The sequence below is a fragment of the Equus przewalskii genome, chromosome 5, assembly GCF_037783145.1.
Source record: "Equus przewalskii isolate Varuska chromosome 5, EquPr2, whole genome shotgun sequence".
NCBI lineage: Eukaryota > Metazoa > Chordata > Mammalia > Perissodactyla > Equidae > Equus > Equus przewalskii.
This window is the reverse complement of record NC_091835.1, coordinates 71,249,214-71,270,677: the sequence shown is the minus strand read 5'-3', so window position 1 is coordinate 71,270,677 and position 21,464 is coordinate 71,249,214. Positions and strand designations below refer to the sequence as shown.

At 52.4% G+C, this 21,464-nt stretch overlaps 1 protein-coding gene across 2 annotated transcripts; it reads right to left on the bottom strand.

The window, feature by feature from the left end:
• Positions 1 to 71: 71 nt before the first annotated feature.
• ESPL1 (extra spindle pole bodies like 1, separase) lies at positions 72 to 20,003 on the bottom strand. Of its 2 annotated transcripts, none has more exons than XM_070619590.1 (31): positions 19,642 to 20,003; positions 19,113 to 19,205; positions 17,876 to 18,934; positions 17,488 to 17,592; positions 17,234 to 17,354; positions 15,017 to 15,153; positions 13,802 to 13,995; positions 13,254 to 13,493; positions 12,923 to 13,067; positions 12,673 to 12,811; positions 12,332 to 12,471; positions 11,250 to 11,384; positions 10,041 to 10,160; positions 9,374 to 9,545; positions 8,853 to 8,981; positions 8,573 to 8,729; positions 7,960 to 8,069; positions 5,766 to 6,754; positions 5,195 to 5,531; positions 4,832 to 4,993; positions 3,933 to 4,146; positions 3,642 to 3,832; positions 2,976 to 3,103; positions 2,719 to 2,841; positions 2,070 to 2,225; positions 1,799 to 1,969; positions 1,570 to 1,674; positions 1,279 to 1,394; positions 1,029 to 1,112; positions 695 to 859; positions 72 to 418 (listed from the first exon to the last, which is right to left on the bottom strand). In XM_070619590.1, exons 2-31 carry the CDS (start codon positions 19,191 to 19,193, stop codon positions 217 to 219), a joined length of 6,327 nt encoding a protein of 2,108 aa, XP_070475691.1. In that variant the 5' UTR covers positions 19,194 to 19,205; positions 19,642 to 20,003; the 3' UTR covers positions 72 to 216. The 2 variants fall into 2 exon arrangements, with proteins under 2 accessions (XP_070475691.1, XP_070475692.1); XM_070619591.1 differs by having other exon boundaries at positions 19,561 to 19,651.
• Positions 20,004 to 21,464: the final 1,461 nt, after the last annotated feature.

Genomic DNA, 21,464 nt, shown 5'->3' with positions numbered 1-21,464 from the left:
ATAGTACCACATGGTGGGTGGGGGCAACAATGTGTCTTCAGATGTTCTCAGATGAATTACACAAAACAAGATTTAAATAATATATCTTTATTATATTAATGTTAAAAGGAAACATTTCATATAAAACACTGGGGAAAATCATTTAAAAATATTTACCCTAAGGGTTAAATCTAACTTTGGAGGTAGAACAGTCAGCGATAGGACAGTTCCAAGGGGTCACTGCAGGAAGACAGGCAAGCCATAGGCTACGGGGGCAGCCCCAATAAGATACTTGAGTCGGGGAGCCTGGCGGGCCTGGCTGACATAGTAGAGAAGGGGAGCTCCTGGGCCTGCTCCAAGCCAGCCCTGCAGCAGAGCCTCTGTGTAGCGGTCAATGTCACGGTCAGTCACATCCCAGAGGTTACCCAGAAACAGGGGACTAGGAAAAGAGAAGAAATACAGAGTAAAGCCTCTAAAATGGAATACATAGGAAAACATGTTGACTGGTGATGGGTGGATAGAGAGGACTGAGCCAGTGAGGAAGTCGTTGGGCTCATAGTACTAGGAGAGAAAGGGCAAAGGATTAAAGGCCCAGGGATGCCAGGGGACTAGGATGGGAGGAAGGTGGAGCGCAAAAGAGGAAAGAGTCAGGGTTCAGACCTGGGAAGGAACCTGGGGTTGGGACCTAGGATGGGCCTTGCTCCTCAAGACTCACCAGCCAGCCATGATATACTTGAGCACGATGCCAGCCCCCTCCAGGTTGCCATGAACAGCCAGGGCTGCACTGCTGCAGCCAAACAGCAGGGCCACGGCCCGGCAGCTCAGCCGCAGGACGGCCTGCCCGTCCAGGAAGCGGGCACCAGCCCCATGGCCTGCATAGCTAAGGCAGAAGGAGGTGAGATGAGCCTGAATGAGCAGTACCAGGCCTCTCCTATGTTTCCAGAGGCCTCCTGAGTCAGCTAGGGGCTCTAAAGTCCCAAAGCACACCGGGATGACACCCCCTCCTCTGGGACTGCCCCTCTCCCCACCTGCCTGCCCTGAGCACTCACATATATAAGTCATGCTCCGTCAGGGCTGCCTGCACCTGTTCCGGGCTCGGCACTTCCCCAACAACCCCTTTCCAGCCAGCTTCACTGCAGGGAAAAGGCAGGAGTAAGAACAGGGGCCATGTGGCAAAGAGGGCAGAAGGAATGCTAGGGGGAGGGTGGGCTGGAACATTTGATTCTGGAGAAAAGGACATGGTGCCCACATGTTGTCGCCACCCTTCTCCACCCCCTTTCTTACTCTTATCCCCCCAACCTGCTAAAATGAGCTCGAAATTGCTCCTCAGTGTTTGACAGGTTATTGTGAGGGTTCAGGACATAGAAGGTACTGTGTGGATCCACCCCTTGGCTCAGCACTGACGAGGCCCCAGCCTGAGGAGGAGACAGTGATCATCAGGATCCCATTCTGGCCAGAGGGCCCGAGCCCCGCAAACTCCAGGACCCTTCCACAACTGATCCGTTCCTAAGAGCTTCTCCTTTCTTCCCAGATCTCTCTGCATTTTCTTTCTTCAAGTCACCCCCAGTCCCCACTCCCTGAACCCCATACCTCTTTGATGATGGAGTAGCTGAGGAGGAATCGGAAGGAGGGCAGCCGAGTGACAGGCAGTGCCCGGAGGCTGGGCATGCTCTCCCATGGCAGCTTCTGCAGGTCCTGGGCAAAAAGCACTCAGAGGTTACTGTCCCTAGCCAGGGATAGGCAGGAGTCAGAAGGGGCGTGGGGGTGAGTGTGTGCCCACTGCCCACCAGACACTGCCCCTCGGGCTCCAGCTCCTTACCTTGTCTAGCACTAAGACAAGGTGGCTATTGCTCGCTACTGTCTGACCCTGTAGATGTCCTATGGCCTCCGTCAGGAGCTCCTGGGCTCGCTCTGGCTGGGCTGGGCACAGCCCGTAGGCCAGGGCCTGCACGTCCTGAGAGGTGAGTGTACCGGCAGCACTGAGCATGATCTGCAGGGGCACAGCGGTCAGTGAGTGCCGTGGCTCCAGCTCCACTCACAGCAGCCGTGGGAAGTCGAGCTTCTTGCCCTTCCCTGACTCCTCAACTTACTTTCAGCAGAGTGGGGTCAGGATATTTCCAGCCACATCCCTGCAACAACTCTTGTAGGCGGGAGGCCTCTTGGGCAGGGCCGGGGTCCTGACTGGATGGCAGCAACAGCCCCCTCCAGCAGCCCAGCACAGACTTCTCCAGCGAGGTGATGAGAACCTGAATGTGGAAGGACAGAAGCTTCAGTCAGAGGGAACCGAGTTTCTGTCCCACAGCACCGACACTTGGAGAGGAGGAAATGGGTTTTCCAGTGTGTGTCTTGTCTTGCATATCTTTCTGCCTGTCATAAAAGGCAAGAAGCTAGAAACGTGTTTCATTTGCTGAGACTCTGGGGGAATACAGACGAGACAGTTGATTACATATCACTATGTTTTGACAAATATGACCAGGTGGGCAATGAAAGCTAAAGCCATGAAGCTGACACGGGCTTCAATCCTTCTTGTGTGTATCTCTAAACATCCCATTGCCATAACCCCTTCAAGTTCTGGGCTGTTGTCTAAAGTCCTTCCAAGTGATATAGTTTTTTATTTAGGCCTACACTTCCAGAAAGGACTGGAGGTGGCTCAGCACTGAGCCAGGACCCCTGAGAGAGGATGCTGGCACCCAGGGTTGTTCCTAGGGCAGCCTGACCCCACCCACCAGGGGCACACACCTCCATCCTGTGGTCCAGTTCTAGCCGCCCTGTCCACCATTCTCGTTTGTCAGTACAGCTGCTGTTCTCTTTCTGTTCCTTCTGGATGGCATCAAACTCTTTCAGGGCCGAACTCAGAGGCAGCTTTGGGAGACAGGGCTATGAGATATCTACTCATCCACATGATCACTATCTCTCCACCCCTAGCCACAGAAGGCGAGCAGCTTGACCAGAAGCCCACCCCAGCCCAACTTTGCTCCCTGGCCCAGGACACCTACCTTGCCCTGGGCAGTGGGGATCTGCACAGTGACTGGGGGATTGTCTTTTTCCAGCCGGGTCAGCAGGAGGGTGTTGCCCACAGTTCCAGGCTGGAGGGTGGCCAGGGCCAACACACACACAGTCACCCCTGACACACAGGACAGACTCAGAATCATGTCAGCTGTCACAAGGAATTCCCTTCCCTGTCTTCTGCACTCAGTCCCTATCCATCACTCAAGACAACTCCAAGAAGTCTTCCCTGGTCACTGGAGTGCAAGGTGCTCTCCCCTGCCCTAACAGCTCCCTATGGACAGAGACTACGTCTTGTACTTCTTTGTGTCCCTCACAGGAACTAACAAAGCACCCTGCACAGAGCGAGGCACTCACGTCACCTGTGAACCTGTTTCATGTTAGTGTAGGAAGACCCCAGACACCTGAACTTACTCTTAAAGAAAGACACTGAATTTGTTGGTAACTCAAAGTTGAGGTTAAAAGAAGAGAGACTTCCAGATTTAGGGTATGTCTGTTTGGTAACAAAATGCCTAATCAATAAAAAGGTATGACATGTCCTTCCATAAGGACCAGAAACCTGTGTGAACTAACTGATGCCTTCAACACCTTCACCCAACTCCTCAGTACGAAGACGTGCAAAAGGACAGCCACACCAGCCAAAGACTGCCACCTACCACTGGGGATCAGAGCCAGGCACTCCTGGAAACTCTCCCTCTCGGGCTGGGGGAAGTGGCCAGATCCCGAAAGTCTGAAGGAAAAGAGGCGCTGGATGCGGGCCAGGGGGACGTCTCCGGGCCTCTCCTGGAGGCTCAGCCCCTGCAGCTGGTCTGCCACATCGGGCGATCCTCGGTGCTTCTGGGACTTGCTGCAGGCAACACAGGAAGGGGTGAGGTCTCCCTCCTATAGAGTCCAGACTCTCCCTTCAGTCTGCCCCAGCATGAGCTTTGGGGATGGTGGGTACTCACCTGAGCCGCCTGTGGAGGTGGGTGAGCAGCTGGTGGCGACAGGTGATGGAGACAGACTCCGTGACAAGGAAGGCAGTGGCATAGGGATCTCGGTGGCCCAGGCACAGGGCCAGGAAGCGGCAGAGGTGAGCATAGAGTGTACTGGGAGGGCAGTGACTGATCCCACGGAAGGCAATGCTCAGTGAGTCACAGATGGAATCCAGGGTAGAGAGACCTGGAGGAAGGTCAAGACACTTGCTGCAGTGAATCCCCTATTTCCCAGCTGACAGCAGCTTCCCAAGGAGTCCCTCTCTCACTGTGCGCTAGGGAAATGGCAGCTAGCATTTATGAAGGGCAGTGTGCTAAGTGGGGCGCTATGCAGTTTACATGCATCAACTCACTCCGTCCTCCCCAAACCTTATTTTACAGTTAAGAAAATAGAAGCTCAGGGGCTGGCCCCAAGGGTGTAGTGGTTAAGTTCGCACGCTCCGCTTCAGTGGCCTGGGGTTCACAGGTTTGGATCCGGGGTGTGGACCTACACACTGCTCATCAAGCCATGCTGTGGCGGCATCCCACATACAAAATAGAGGAAGACTGGCACAGATGTTAGCTCAGGGACAATTTACCTCAAGTAAAAAGAGGAAGATTGGCAACAGATGTTAGCTCAGGGACCATCTTACTCACACACACACACATACACACACACACAAAGAAAAAGAAAATAGAAGCTCAGAGAGGCTGAGTGACTTGCACACAGCTAGTGGAGAGTGTGCTGGGATTGTAACCCAGGTTCAAAGGCGACCGGATCCAGATGGGGATCCAAAGCCAGAACCAAGGACAGACTGGAAAGGCACTGGGATCAAGAGACCAAAGACTCAGCCCTCTCCAAGTGACGAGAGCTCGGTGGTCAGCATATTCACCGATGGCTGCAGGGGCTGAGGGGAGTCGGAGCCGAGGACCCAGATCCTTGTCTCTCTCCTTGTCTGGGCACGGGACGGGCAGCTCCTCTTTGCTGGCATCCCGTCTCAACACCTCACATTCTCCTATGGCCGTATCAGGCCCTGGCGCTGCTGCCTTCCCACCTGGGGAGAGAACATGACTTTTCTGTGGAGTTCCCTCCTCCTGCCACCCCCTTGGTTCTCCCTTCAAGGATCCAGGTCCAGAGCCAGCAAAAGAACTTTCTTTCTGTACTGTCTTTTGCACCAGTCATTTCTTGTGCTTTGGCCCCAGGGAAATCCCCCCAAGACACATGCACCTTCTATCCCCCACCCTTGCCATCATACCTGAGGCTGAGTCTTCCCCATCAGAGCCCCTGAGGATCTCAAAGCTCATTTCCATCTGGTTGTCAGTCAGTTCCTCTTCAGGGATGGTCCTCATGATCTCAGGGCCCAGCTCCTCACAATGTCCTGAGGCAACCGTCTTGGTCCTCCGGCTCCTGCCACTGAGGCCAGGGTGCCCAGGGGCACTACCTGGGGCAGCCACCGCATCGGTCTTCGAGCTTGGGCCTTTCCTAGCGCGGCCCCGGCCCCGGGAAGCAGTACCTCGTCTCTTGGGCCCCTCTGCAAGCCGTCCCTCAACTGAGACAAAGTCTTCCAAGTCACTGTCATCACTGAAGTTCACCTGTGATGGGTGGGAAAGGGAGAAGGGCCGCGGGCCTTCAGTGACAAGACATCAGTTGCCAGCAGGTGGCGCTGTGGAGGCACCATCACAAGGGCCTCTGGATCCTACAGATAGCCAAGGAGCTGAAGGCCCCACCAGGCCCCGGGAAGCTATTCCACAGAGACACCTGCTCTGCAGAACCTCTCCAGGACCACCCCTACCCGACACCCCCACCTAGCCACAGTCCTAGCTCACCTTGAGGCGCGTCTGGACCCTCTGTTGTACTCTGGGGGCCTTGGGAACCTCAGGCTTGCTCTGTGTAGGGAAGACTTCCTCAAACACGGTGAAAGGGACACGAGGGCCGGCCTGCCTGATCCGGCCTGGGGGCTTAGGTGTACAGGGTGGTCCTCTACCTTCCAGACCTTTCAGAGAGGTATTATGGAGGGGCGGGGTCGCAGAGACAGCCTGCTGGCGCCCTCGTCCAGAATGCTTTTGGCTCCGAGGCTTAGAGGGCTCTGAGCCTGGGGGGTCCTTTACCAATGGTGGCTGCCAGCCCCAGGAGCTTGCAAAGAGTTGGGTAGTACAGGAGCTGAGGCCAGCCAGCTTTGCAAGGGCCCGAATCAAGAGCAGGCTGGCTCGCCAGGGCTCCAGGTGAGGTATCTGCGCTGCCACAAACTTCAGCCCTGACTCCAGGACCTTCCCCAGGCTCTTATTTGATGGCCGACTCAGCCCCTCCAGTGCTAGCTGTGTGTATGCCTGAGCGAAGAGCTCATTCAAGTGGCTCGGGACAGGGGAAGGGGGTGCTTTGTGACTCAGGGAAGCTTGCAGAGCTTGGGTGAGGCGCTCAGTGGCTGCAGGGCAACCCTTCAGCACGACCTGCAGCAGATCCAGACCCTGGGCCTCATGGCCCATGGCCAGCCTCACCCCTGCTGTGACCAACGCCCAACGCAGACAGACTGCTGAGAGGACAGGGTTGGCACAGAGCGAGCAGTCACAGGTGGGCGAATGGGTCAGGAAGCCGGGGCTGGGCTGGGGCTTCATTTTCAGGACAGGGGAGGAGTTAGTAGAAGGTGCTATGGGGCCAGGCTCCTTGGCCACAGTGGCCACCAGCTCCAGGGCAGGGCCTCTCAGGAAGGGCTCCTCCTCCGGGAGCTCCGGAGGCCGCGGGCCGCGGGCCGGCTGCTTCCGCTTTTGCAGGTGGACCTTCTTCCCAGAGTCCGGGCGCTGGGCTAGTCCATCAAACTCTGGGGAGAGAACGGAACAAGAATTACAAACCTGGAGAAATGAGTAACTCCAAAATTTTTCATTTTTTTAATAATAATTTATTTCAAAACATTTTTTCATCATCTGGCACTGTAGATCAGGTTAAAAACAAGCTTGTAAACCTTTTAAAACTTGAGTGAGATTAAAACTTTTCAGTATATATATACTGGATCAATGCCATTTTTTTTTTTTTAAAGATTTCATTTTTTTCCGTTTTCTCCCCAAAGTCCCCTGGTACATAGTTGTATATTCTTAGTTGTGGGTCCTTCTAGTTGCGGCATGTGGGACGCCACCTCAGCGTGGCTTGATGAGCGGTGCCATGTCCGCACCCAGGATCCGAACTGATGAAACCCTGGGCCGCTGAAGCAGAGCGCGTGAACCCAACCACTCGGCCACAGGGCCGGCCCCTCAATGCCATTTTTAAGTCCTGTTATTGCATGAACTTTGAGAAAGGATAATAGATTACCAGACTTATAGTGGAATAAAATTTTTCTAGCACTTAGAATTGATAAACACTGTATTCAAAAAATCAGAGTTGGGGCTGGCCCCGTGGCGCGAAGAGGAGTGGGTGAACTTAACCACTCAGCCACGGTTCAGGCCCCAAGGAGGCTGAAGTCCTAATCCTGGATCCTGCCTCTGACGGCCCCATGATTCTGGCCAAAAACACTGACTATCTCAACTTTTTCATTTTATAAAAGAAAAAAATCTATATTCCTACCTTACTTTCCAGGGTTTTGTGTGGGTCAAATGAAATACTAGAGGGAAAGGTGGTTGACAAGGAAAAAAAGTACCATAAATACAGCATTTTATTATTTGCTTAGGCCCTCTTGAGGACACTACATTTGTGCTGTGCAATACAGTAGCCACACGTAGTTAGTGTGGCTACTGAGCATGCAGAATGTGGCAAATGACTAAGGAACTGAATTTTAAATTTTATTTAAATTAAATTTAAATTTAAATAGCCAAAGTGTATTAGCAATGAAAACTAGAACTAGGTAGGGTTAGTCCTGGACAGGCCACCTGAAAGAGGGACACCAATGGTCTGACTGAAGTAAAGAGAGCTTTGCCCTGGGACCAGAAGTAAGTCTCTGATTAGAAGGGAACCAAACCTTTGGCATACAAAGATGTGTGTGGCGTGTGTGTCACTCTCACCACCGCCCATGGGCGTTGGGGCGCGGCTGCTCACCTGTGCAAGACTCAAGCAAGAAGAGAACCTGCTGCAGGTCCGCCTGACAGAGGTCGACGTCATTGCGCGCCAGCTCCAGCTCCCCCTTTAGCACCAGGAATAGGGCACACCTTGTTGGGAGAGGAGACAACAACCAATTGGTGGAATCCTTTGTCTTCCTGGAGAGTCCTTCTTTTTGCCCCTTTCCTAGACAGAGCCATCACAGTCTTTCCCAGCCTCCAAAAGGCCTTTACTTCCTAAAGCTGACTTCAAGGCTCCCTGGAGAAAACCCTCTATGCTCCCTCTCAAATCAACTCATCCTTGTATGAGGACAGGATTTTCCAAACTGCGTTCCTCAGAAATAGGATCCTGTGGGCAAAGAGATTTAGGGAAACGCTGTATCATAGATCCCCCTTTTGAAGATTTATGCATATTAGCATATTGGAGGACATGAGAAGTCCTATATGAAATAAAAATGTTTAACCTTGATTAACTCAGCATTTCCCACTGATTTAGCCATGGAAGGCATTCTTCCACAAACCCCTCCGAATGTAACATGTTCATCTGTGGAATAGTTTGGGAACCCATGGTCAAGGGCGTCTGGAATCAGCATCCTTTTGGGCCCTGTACTCACTGGCGCGGAATCTGTAGCTTCGTTGTAAGTTTCAGGGCCTCCAAGCAAAAAGCCTTGGCTTCGCTCACACTGCCCAGGCGGCCCAGGCGGGAGACCAGCTTCTCCGAGCAGCTCAGCACCTCTGTAAGAACCTGCCATTTTTGTATCAGATTTTCACCTGTAGCAAAGGAGAGAGACACGACCAGCATCACTCAGTCATAGCCTGGATCCTCTGGAGACAAAACTGCCAGCCCCACCATCTACCCTGTTCATTCCCCCTTGCTCTCCTCCTCAGACTCACCATAGTCCAGAAATGGTGTCTCCACTGCTGCTTTTTGAATCGAGAGCACATCACTGCCCATGAGCAGGAGGATGATGCTTCGGAGGAGCTTATGGGAGTCGATGAGTGCTATCTCAGGTGTCTGCCAGCCTGTGCAGGTGAGGGGGGGGTACAAAGAGGGAGATGATGTGGCCAGAACTTCCACCACCTGCACCTACTAAGATAGCAAACGCAAAGCATGCTTCCACTCTTCTCCTTGTACAGCTAAGGCAGACAGAGCTAATCAATCACAGAACTCTTTCCCCTGAGACCACATGGGGTCTCAGAATCCTTGTCAGTTTAGTATTCCAGGCATCACTAAGCAATCGATTAGAGTCAGCAGGCAAACTGAAACTCATTTGCTCTCCCAGGCCTACTCTGTGCAGCTGCTAGGTAGGCTGGTCCATGCAGCTGGAGAGCAGAGGGGACAAGAGCTGAGAAGAGCTGATAGCGCACAAACTGCACACATCGACCAAGGAGGGCCAAGCACCCTAATCTTTCACCTTGGGCACAGAGCTGCTCCCCCAGGGAGGCGGACAGGCTGTCTGCTGGGAGGCTAAGGTAGACTGCTACCAGCTGCAGGGCCTGGACACGGAGCAAGTACCAGGCCTTGGAGGACCTCTGGAGGGCAGGGTCTCGAAGCACACACAGCAACAGAGAGGCGCCCTCAGTCACCTGGGAGGGGGAGGGGGCCAGAGGAGAGCAGTGATGAAGTCAGATTGGCAGTTCAGACCTGGAGATGCCCCTGGAGACCATCCGGCCCAATCCCCCGCTTTTAAGAATGATACAAGCTGCAGAGAAAATTAGAGCCTGAGAGGGCACAGGACTCAGCCAAGGCACACAGCGAGTTTATGAGAAAACTCAGGTCTTTTGGCTCTCACTGGATTTCCAGTTTAGGGTTCTGGTGTTGTCCCAGTTCTAGTCACAGGAAAGACTCTCCCCCTTGCCCCTGAGGAAACTGGAAAAGAGTGAAAAGGACAGTATCTCTATGAGAGGCGCACTGGTGAACAAGTCATTGGAGAGGGCAGGGCCAGGGCAAAGCACTGCCTCCCAGGGTCAGGAATATTCTTCCCAGCTCCAGGGAAGTCTCAGAAGCCAGACAAACATCTAGAATATCCTAAAATCCTTCCAATACCCAGAAGCTTCGGGGATTAAGAAGGTGAGAAATACCTTCTGGTGGGCACAGTAAAGTTGACTTTGCAGTAGGTCGCGGGTCAGGGAGAGGAGCTGGTAGGCGTCAGTGGTGTGATCCAGAAGCTTTAGACTTGATTCTGCCTCTTTCAGGTGTAACTAAAGAAGGAATCGGGGGTGCATGAGTATGCTGGTGAGAAGCAGCCAGACTCTTGAGATGAAAGCATTCACAAACAAAATGCTGAACACATCCAACTAAGTATTACATTATTTTAAATATTATAATCTACACAGGAGTCATTCACTCACTCACTAAAATGATCATTTGGTACCTTTCAGTTAACCACTACGCTAGAAAGACAAAGCTGAATAAAGAGTAAGCAGGACCTTGTATCCAAAAGCTTTCAATGCCATGGGGGTGCAGGCACACCTATGTCATCATGACACAATGCCACGGTGGTCTGGGGACCCAGGGAAAGTGGCTGATTCTGCCCTTGAAGAAGAGGATGTATAAAATGCTTTGTGAAGGGGGGGACCATTGAGCTAGGCCTTAAAAAGAAAGTACAGGTTTGCCAAATGAAAAAAAAAAAAAGAAGGGAGGAGAGGATGCACTTGGTGTGGAGGAACTGACACAACCAAAGGCAGACAGGCGCATACAAGGAATATAAAGGCACCGGTACAGACTGGCAGAAGGCTGGCGGCAGGGAGCAGCAGGAAAATGTGTGAACCAGAATACAGAAGGGTGCAGTGCAGAGTAAGCGTCTGGACAGCATCATTCAGGTATCAGAGAAGCCAAGGAAATCCTTTAAGCAGGAAAGAGATCAGATCAGATCTGTGCCTAAAAAGATAATGTATTACTAATAGTAGTCAGAGGACGAGGTGGAAAAGAGAGAAACCGGAGGCAAGGAGACCAGCTAGCAGACACTGTAATAGTCCTAACTGAGTGAAAAGCATCCATGAGGGCACCAGAAATGGATGGGAAATACAGGATTAGTCGTATATTCCTGGTGCAGAATCTGTAAGACATCATGGACAGTTGGTTTTGCAGCGTGGAGGAGAAAGATGCCTCCTCTTCTCACGGCTGCCTCCCAACCATGCCCCACTTTACAATCCTCCAGCCGAATGCGGCGGGAGAAGGGAGAGTATCCTATCCTATCCCATCTAGTATCCTATCTTCTCAGAGAAAAGATGGGCCACTAAAGCCAGGTCCCCCCTGACGTCCCCAGGCTAGGCTGGCTGGGCACTCACCTGGGCATAGCTGGGACAGCCGAGCGTCAGGAGGAGCTGGGTGATGTGGCAGGAGGAGCCAGCTGCCTTTGCGTGGTCCTCCAGTCTCTGGGAGACGATCCGTACAAGCAGGAGGACTTCCAGAGCCTGCAGGGGCTGGTGAGCCAGAAGCAGCAAGCTTACTTGGCTTCTGCTCGAGCCTCTACTTCCACCCTCCACTCCCCACCCCTCGGGACCTTGGTCTCACCTCAGGGCTGGGATGGAATGTGGCTACCCAGACAGAGCAGCCAGCAGCCCTTCTCAGGGAGCCTGAGAGGAGAGCAGTTAGGGAGCCTGCAAACCATCCTACCCCTCCTGTCTTAAAGCCCAAATGCCAGTCATCATCAAGAGCCAGGATTTACTGAGTGCCTACTGTGTGCCAGACACTGCGCCAAGAGGTTTACGTGCATCACCTCACTTTATTTCATAGCAACTCTCATCCCAGTTTTACAGGTGAGGAAACTAAGATGCACATAGGTTAAGTTGCTCATTTAAGTTCATATAACAGGGCTGTGGTAGAGCCAAGACTCACATCCAGGGCCGAGGCAGCTTCCCATGTCCCCACGCTAGAAATATGGCCTAATGGCCCATGGTAACAAAGATCCTCTGTGTGCACGGTTCTTTTTTGGAGGATCCTAACGTGGGGTCCAGGGAAGAGCTTCAGAGACTGTGAAACATTTCATGTGAAAATGTAAAATTGTGTCTTTAGGCATTTATGTATTTTTCTGAGTTTATAGGTCTCATATCATCTAGTAACTAACAATAATTATAGCTAAGTTTTGAGTATTCTGTTTACACACGTCTTCCACGCATCCCCTCACTGAATGCTGAAAGCGCTCTGAGGGAACGGTGTTACTACCTTCATTCTAGAGATAAGAAAGCTCGGGCTTCGAAGGTTGAGTAACCTGCCTAAGGCCATGTGCTAACAAATGCTGGAGCTCGGATGTAAACTCAGGGAGATGGGTGACAGAGCCCACACTGGGTTACATGGCTTTTTGGCAGGTACACAGGCCAGAGAAGGTGAAGGAGCTGGCCTCCACTGCGTCACTGCCCTCCTCCCTTACCTTTGCCCCCAGCTGATAGAGGGCCGCTAGAATCTGCAGCGAGGCTGCTGTCTGCTGGAGACACCGCACAGCGGGGGCCTGCCGCTTCGTGAGCACCTCCTTCCACAGGGCCAGGGCTTGGTCCAGGCATTTGGACTGAGCTGTGAATCAGAAGAAAGGGACCAGCCATTCTCTCAGCGTGGACCATCTGGGGAGAATGCAGCCTTCTCCCTAACACCCGCTGCCCTTTGTGCCCACCTCCCATCCTGCGGGGCGAGCCTCCCCCACACCTGAGGTCCCCGTTCTGCTCTTAGGAAGCCACAGAGGAGACTATCCCACCACACCACGTTCACGGCCCTCACCAGCATCTGCAGCCAGGTTGAAGGCAATGTTACTATATAGGAAACGATCCTCCTGGAGTTTATCTTCGTAGTTCAGGTCATTGACTTCAAAGTCTTCCAGATTACTCGGGGCCTGGGTTCTCCGATCCTGCTCGATACCCTGGATGGGGAAATCAGGGTCAAAACCAGGGCTGGTAGCAGTTTACTGGGGGCCTGGGGAAAACAACCCCCGCCCCCGGTTCTGCTCTGCCGCCACAGCAGCCACACTCACTTCTTGCATTTTGGCCTCCAGGGTACAGATGTAGAGCCACAGCAGGGCCTGTGCTTTATCATCCAGAAGCCGATCCTTGGCCTGGGCCTCGGGCCTCACAGACTCCAGAAGCTGCAGGGCCTCCCGGATAGCATCCAGGGCAGAGCTGTGGGGAGAGGATGCACTCAAGTGGGCCTTCTGCAGGACAGCAGGCCTCACACTTGCAGTGAGCTCCCAGGGCCACAAACTGAAGGGGGTGCTCCAGGACGTGGAAAGGGAAATAAGACTCCAAAAAAGGTGAGAGGACCTAGGACAAGAAGTAAGAGTGGCCTCCCTAGCTATTCCCGCTCACCAGTCGGTCTGCTGGGCAAAGTCGTGGTAGCAGAGCACCTGAGCCAGCTCCACCAGGTGGGTGGCTCGAGCCCAGGCCCCAGCCGGTGTCTCCTCAGGGCTCAGCTCCAGCAGGTCACAGATGACGTTGAACCGCTCCTGTCCCGTGTCGGCCCGCACTGCCTTGTAGGCCTGCAGCTCCTCCCTGAGCAGGAGGGCCAGGGTCTCCGGGTCCCAGCCGCTCAGGCTGTCTCGCAGAGTCCTGAGAAAGGGCAGGCTCGGCACTAGGGGAGCGTGTGAAGCACAGAGCCTCTGCTCAGGCCAAGGAGTCCCAGCCTCGGCTCGCTGAGAGCGCAGTTAAGTTTCCAGTCATGAGAGCAAGAACACTGCCTGTCGCCACTGTTCCCTCAGGACCTCACACAGTGGCTGGCACATAGTAAGCACTCAATGAGTAACGATGGATGGAAGAACCACTGCCTTTTTCAGACACGAGGATGAACATGACCACGAGCACAAAAAGCCAGCCCAGCTATGGGCCAAACATGGCTGTCTCCCGCCCCACCAACTCACCGCAGCTGTAGCTCCTTGTCTCCAGCTCTGGCTGCATCCATCTTGACCCGCACCCAGAAGGTGACTGGCTCAGCCATGTGTTTGGGGCCACAGAGCTGCAGGGCTGCCAGCCACAAAGTCACCATCTTGCAGCCCTGGGCCTGTTTACCCAGTTTCTTCAGACTCTCTACATGCAGCCGGAAGCACCTGTGCAACTGACCAGAGAAGGGGAACAGACCAAAGTGGAGCGATGAACCAGTGCGTCTGTCCGGTGGGGAGTGGGTGCATGCACAGGTACATACACCAGCCAGTGGGGGTGGGCAGGGGCCCTCCTGCCCCACCCCACCCCAGGCAGAAGACACCTATGAACTAAATACCTCGTGCTCTCAACCTGAGACTTCAATCCACCACCCCACATATTCATCGTCCACACCCCTGAAAACTTGCTCCTCCTCCTGTCATTCTCTCAGCAAACCAGCGCCTTCTCCTGAGTCAGAAACGCAAGACCATCCTTGACTCTCCCTTCTCCCTCCCTCACAGCCAGTCACCTACCAGATTAATCCTTGACTTCTTGCAGCCATCCACTCTTTCCATCCCTCGGGAAGCTGCTTCAGTTCAGACACCCACCCTTTCCTGCCTAGGCTCCTGGAGTGGCCTGGGCGCCTATACTGTCCTTGCACCCTGTTCATTCACCACAGTGATGCCAGAGAAACCCAAGATGCCAATCTGGTCTCACGCCTCCACTTTATTCCTTTAGAGGCTCAGCAACCTCACTCAGGATGAAACCCAAGGCCCTCTAGGACCCATCTTGCCTGCCAGTCCAGCCAAGTCATCATTTTGTGAGTACTTTTGCTAGCTCTCGGTTCTCACTCTCGTTGCCCAAAGGACCACCGGGGAAGCTTTTTAAATACCCAGAGGCCCAGGCTCTAGTGCCAGAGTTTCTGACGCAATGAGTCTGGGGCAAACATTAGAATTTTTTTTTAAGTTCACTCAGGTGATTCTAAGATGCGGCCAGGTTGAGAACCACTGGCTTGGACAAGGCTAAATATAAAAAGTGAGTCAATCGAAAAAAAAGATTAAGTAAATAACAGTACAGGTGTGGTCTGGGAAACACTGCCCCAGGCACTGGTGCCAAAAGGCAGCTAGTAACACTCCCAGGCAGGGTCCTGGCCAGGCCCTTTCATGCTACTCAAGCCCTCTCCACGCCCAACATAACCTCCCTCCCTGCCCTCATACCTTCTCAGGAGGCACCTCAGGATAGGTGCCCGGCTTTGCCAAGCCCAGGTGCTGGCAGAAGGGCTCGGAGATGGCACAGGCCTCAGCATAGAGCTTGTGATTGTAGAAGCTGTAGGCCAAGTTACTGGTGTAAGAGGCTGCAGGGGAGAGAAAGGACAGGTGACCGCAGGAACAGTTGCCACTGGCCTCCCCTGTTGGAGAGGCAGCAGAGAGAGGCTCAAGCGTGGTCAGCTCAGCTTCCAGATCAGACAGGAACCCCTATTGCTAGGGAATGGAAGAGGGGCAGCTCTCCCTGTCCTGCTCCACGCCAGCCACGTCCTCCATTCCAGTGAGGCAGCCTAGACCAGCCAGCCCTCTGTGCTTGTTTTACCAGAACTACATCCTCATCCCCATGCAGGCTCCATCTTTCCTCACATGCCAGTCTCTGTCTTCATCTCGGTCCAAAGGTCAGCATTTCAGGGGAAGCACTCTGGCCTGTCCCTTACCTCCCTCATTCCACTGACGCCACACTAGCCTCCTTGCTACTCCTTAAACACATCAGACCCTCTCCTGCCTCAGGACCTTGGCACTGGCTGTTTCCTCTGCCAGGGATGTCCTTCCCAGGTGTCTCCACGGCCAACTCCTTCACCCTGTCCTGGTTGTGCTCACGTCACCTTCTCAGTGAGGCCCACCCTGACCACCCTATTTTAATAGGGAACTTGCCCCCTCACCTACCCTGAACTCCTACTTCCCTTTCTTATTCCGCTCTACTTTTCCTTTCACTCCATATTTCTCATCACTTTCTAACATGTCCATAATTCAATTATTTTGTTGTTTATTATCTTTCTCCCTCAGCCAGAATGTGACTCCCTGAGGGCAGGGATCTTTGTTTTGTTTACTGACACATCCAAGCACTTAGAACAGTGCTTAGCACAGAGCAGTTCTCAATAAATATGTGTTGGGGCCGGCCGGGTGGTGCAGGGGTTAAGTTCACATGTTCCACTTTGGCGGCCCAGGGTTCCCCAGTTCAGATCCCAGGTGTGGACCTACGTACCACTTGTCAAGCCATGCTGTGGCAGCGTCCCACATAAAATAGAGAAAGATGGGCACAAATGTTAGCTCAGGGCCAGTCTTCCTCAGCAAAAAGAGGAGGATTGGTGGCAAATGTTAGCTCAGGGCTAATCTTCCTCAAAAAATAAAAAAATAAATGTGTTGAATGAATAAAGTTTTCCTAAATTCTAGTTTATGCAGTTTCTTGGCTATCAAGGTAGATGGTTGGGAGAAAACAAAGTCAGTCTTCAGTACTCTGTGGGAAGAATTTTCACACTAATAATTTTTGTGACTCCTGATATTTTCATCTCTATAACTAGGTTCAACCACTGAAAATATGAATATGAAAAGTTCTCCAGAATCTTCCAATGACTGAACTCATTAGGTTTATGTAATTTAAACTGAAGACCCATGCTTTTTGCAAAATGAGGGGGAAATTTATCATGAAAGACAAAAATAGGCAAAACTAACCCATGTTGTTGGGATAGTGGTTGCTGTGGGGGGTGGTAACTAGAAGGGGGCACAAGCAGGGGTTTTCTGGGGGCTAAGTCATGCTCCGTTACTCGACCTAGATGTTGGTTACAAAGCATGTTCACTTTGTAAAAATCCACCAAACTGTACACTTAAGATCTCAGTACTTTTCCATATGTCTATTTCAATAACCAGGGTGGGAGAAATATATATACGCATCTTGCCTTATAAATACACAGTGTATCTCCAGAAGGAGACATAAGAAACGGATGCTATTAGTTCCCTCTGTAGAGGGCGCCTTGGGCGGCCAGGATTAGGAATGGGAAAGGGACTTCACCATACGCCCTTTTGTGCAGTTTGAATTTTAAACCCTGTGAATGTTTTACCTGGTTTAAAAAAATTTAAGTTATAAATGTTCTTTAAAATTTAAATATATAGAAAGTCATAAAGCATATCAGGTACAACCGTTTTCATAAATACCAAATCAGATTTCAAAGTCAATGAGAAAAAATTCATGTCTGCTATTGTAAGTTAGCCCATCGCCTCTCTACTGCTGTTAAATATAGAGTAATGGATACTTAGAAACACCTCTTTCACTGCTTCCTTAAACCATAAGGAGCCCCCACTGTGGTCGGAACCATCCAGCAGGTGCTATTTGCCTGCCTAAGGAGTGATGAGCCTCCTTAGAACCCTGTACCTGGGCCCCAGGGCACTAACCAGTCATCCCTAGGTAGTCCGTTAGCTCTCGGCCTGACAGGCCCTGTAACGCCTCCAGCAGCCAGACAACGGTAGATTTGCAACTTTCCACTAGCTGGGCCAGGTCAGCCAAATCAGCTACCTGAAGGGACAAGAAGGGCTTGAGGGTGAGGAGTCACAATAGATCCAAGGTGGCGTCTACCCCACCCAATGTCCAAAGCCAAGCAAGCCCAGACCCTAGGACCTGCCCAGGTTCCTTGATGCCCAGCCGGTACCTGACAGCCTTGGGCAAAGTCATAAACCACCACAGTGTAGAGGTGAAGTCCCTGAAAGTGCATCTGAATCAAAGCCTGCTGCTGCTTGGAGGGGTCCCCACAGACCTGAGGAAGGAACAGGGTTTGGTTTGAGGGCCAGAGATAAAGCATGAGCTCTAAGCTGAAGACCGGGTCAGAGTCCTGGAGAGCTGACACAGCCCAGGGAAGGACATCCAGAGGGGCCACTGCCCTCTCAGGACACACTAGACTGTTTGCCGACTGGCCAGGTATAGTCCAGAGAGCAGCTTACCAAGGAGGCAGCCAGGCTTTCCAGATCTTGCCAAAGACCCTGGGCTGATGATGATCCACAGAACCACATTCCCACCCAACCTCTAGGTTCTTAACTCACACCATCCTGCAGCTGCCGGATGAGGGAGCGGTACCCGCCAAGAAAAGCAAAGAGGCCCAGAACAGCATCAAGTCCATAGTGTCTCTTGATGCCTCGCTCCAGGCCTGAGAGGAAGAACTGGCAGCTGTCACACAATGCCCGCAGCGGGGGTGATGGTGCCTCCATACAGCTGTTCAGGACAGCTGATGCCTTGATCAGAAGCTTGGCCACTGCCTGGGGTCCTCCTTCTCTGATCTGCAGCAGCTCAACTCCCAGCTGGCACAGCTGGAGGCTAGGGGCCAGATTGGTGATCCTTAGGTAGTCATGGGCCTTCTTCATTGCCCTGGTCGCCTTGACGTGGTGGCGGCTCCAGCAGAGGCGACGGCAGTGTTCCAGGGTGAGCTCCAAGAGACAGAGGGCCCTCTGGGGAGAAAGAGCACCAGGAGAACCCCCTCCCTCACCCACCAAGGCGCTGATCACATGCCTGGAGAGCATGTCATCTAGGAAGTCAGCATCTGCTTCATTCAGACCATGCCCACTGGCATCAAATAGCTGATGGGCAGCCACCACTCGACAGGCTGTTGGAGAAGCAAAGTGGGGAACTTCACAAGGGGTACTTTCATCCTCCAAGAGTACTAGAAAGCTCAAGGCCTTCAGCCGGGCTGAGAACGCAGCTCGCCGCTCCACCAGGACTTCTGCCCCCTTCCAAAGCAGAGAAAAACTGCCCCGGGCCACAGCTTCGTAGTCCTGGGGAGCAGCTTGGCGAGAGCACCGCATCAAGCAGGCATGGAGGGGCTGAGCGAGACGCAGCGTGGCCTCTGGGATTCCCTGTGCGGCAACGTTCCGCAGAAAGATGAAGAGAATTCGCTCCAGGTAGAGGGGTGGGCGCTGGGGGGTGGACTCCAAGTAGCCATTGCAAGCCAGCTCTGCCAGCTCCAGCAGGCTCCCTAGGTGCTCACGGCAAACTAGCTTGGCAGTCAGCTGCTGGTTGCAAGCCCTGAGGATGGCATCACAAGCTTGTCTCCTCTCGGCATCAGATGGGCAGCTGGGAGAACCAGCTGGAAGCTTGGACAAGAACTCCTAGGGAGAGAGGAAGATGTGAATGGGTCTACCAAAGGAGCAAAAGAGGTAGGGAAAGGAACTAGAAATAAGGTTGCTCAGAAGTGGGTCTCCTACTAATCTATCTCTTCAAATAAGGAAAAAACCAAAACAGCTCGGCTTGAAAAGCCAGGTATCCGGATCCAGACAGCACTCCTACCTTCAGGTCAGGTAGCAGATCTTCGGCCTCCTTCTGGCTGCTTAGCAGAGCTCCAAAGTTGACTCCTTTGAAGCTCCTCATGGCGCCGGAGGGCTAGGAGAAAGGGGACGGATCAGAGAAAGCGGAGAAGATTCGTAAGGGAGCTAAATGGAGGACGGGAGGAGCGTTTGAAGGCCGCGGAAGAAGCGAGCAAAGAATCCCATCAGAAATCCTATCCGAAGAAAGCCCATGCCAGGAGGCCAGGCTCCCGTTATAAACCGAAGCTTCCGCTTTGCCCTCCTCCAGGCCGATCCCCGGCCTCACTACCCATCCCACCGCCCCAACGCCCCGCACCGGAGGCCTCCACCGAGCTCCTCAGCGTCCGCCAGGACGTCCCGAGGCCGCCCGACCCTCCCTCGCAGAGGCGCCCCCGCCTCTCCCTCAAGTCAGCGCTGGAGACCCCATTCACCTCGGTGCGTACATACGCTCTCGAGTCCCTCCGGGCCTTGCCGCCCTAGAGGTCACCCTCCTCCCCAGGTCCAGGACTTACCCGCCGGGTTAAGCACTTCTCAAAGATCCGAAAGGTAACCTTCGTTTTCCGCGCCAGCCCCTCCTTTCAAATATCCCCAGCGACCAATCAGCTGAGAGCTGCGTAACGCCGGCGGGCCGCGCGGTGCGATGGGACTTGTAGTTTACCAGACGCGCTGCATCATCACGGGACGCCTCCTACTGCTCCCCGCGTTAAAGCCTCTTGGGGGCGCGGGTTTCCCCGCTTTTTCCAGTCGAGGCCGAGTTCCTCGCCTATCTGTTGCTTAGTCGCTATCGGGAAGGCCAGCCCCTTGCCTCCTCCCCTTTATCTTCAGAGCTCAGAAAGAGTTTAAATTTCAAGAGACGAGAAACAGGCTAGACAACAAAAAGAACTTACTTGGAAACGCACGCAGTTTGGGTTACTAGGAAAAAAGGGCGTAGCCTTTCACGGAATTCTTTAAAGATACAGTTTTCGGGGGGCACTGACAGGAGCACCGTGGCGACTTCCAGCCTTGCTACTGCCATGAACAGGATTTCATGAGAGAGACAAGGACCTAGCGCTCCTTGATGGGGGATGGAGGTTAGGGAGGTGGGGTGGGGGTTTTGAGGGACGGGAAGAACTAGGAAAACTCATTCACTGGGATATTTCACCGTCTTTAATGACTTTGTTTGGTAAGTACTAACTCCTTCCTCAAACATACACACTCAGTTGGCTCTGCTTCTCTTTCCTTCCTCCACCAAAGCGTTCAGTTCACAACTCTGGTCTCCCAGTTATCTCTTTCCCGAAGAACTCTGTTGGATAACTCATCCTTCTCTATCACCGCCTTTCTTCATCATCATCAGCCTCTTTTAGGACCTGAGAATGTAGCAGGGAAGACTATTAAAAAAAAAATCAAGAACAATGACATCTCCCAAGAATCTCAGCGTCTGTCACCTTAATGCAAGTACTAAATGTGTGTTACAGACATTGCAGACATATCTCTTACAGGGTAAGGGACCCAGTGGAGAGGAGGTGTTCATAAATGGTCAACGAATACATCACTTCTCTCAGTACTCATTTTCTCTTGCTTACACCTTAGCGATTAGTGTTCACTTACATGTTGTGCAGCAAGTGTTCTAGGCCTTTTTCCTATGTATTTCTATGTTCCCTATATAAACTCCTCAAGGCAGAGATCTCATCCTTTTTTATTCCTCTTCTACTTCTTACAAGAAGTAGCAAGTTCTTTAAGTACCAGAGATCAATAAATGCTGACCAATATGAACCTGAGTCACATAATTCAATCTCTCACCGGAATCCCAAGCTTATAGAGACAGCACAGGATGGTGGGAAGAGCTTTGAACTTGAGTCTAGACACAGGAGCCAGGTTCTAGTCCCAGCTCAATTTATTATTAATCTATGAAAAGGAGAGAGTAACATTAAGCCTCACTACCTCCCAGGGGTTCTGCCAGCCTTAAATAGACTAGCCTTGAAATGCTTTCCAAAGGCCCTAACAATGCTTTGCTGCCATCAATAAGCACTTGTGTGTGTGCGTGTGTGAGGAAGATGGGCCCTGAGCTAACATCTGTGTGCCAATTATCCTCTATTTTGTATGTGGGATACACCACCACAGCATGGCTTGATGAGCGGTATATAGGTCCTCACCTGGGATTTGAACCTGTAAACCCCGGGCTGCCAAAGCGGAGTGCATAACCTCTACATCAACAGGCCGGCCCCAGCACGTTTTATGTGTACTGACAAATAAAGATATCAGAGATACACGAATGGCTGTTACAGTCTTCCTGTGGATTTTAATTGTTTTAAAAAGAAAAAGAAGATAGTCTGTTATGTAAAAAAAAAAAAAAAAA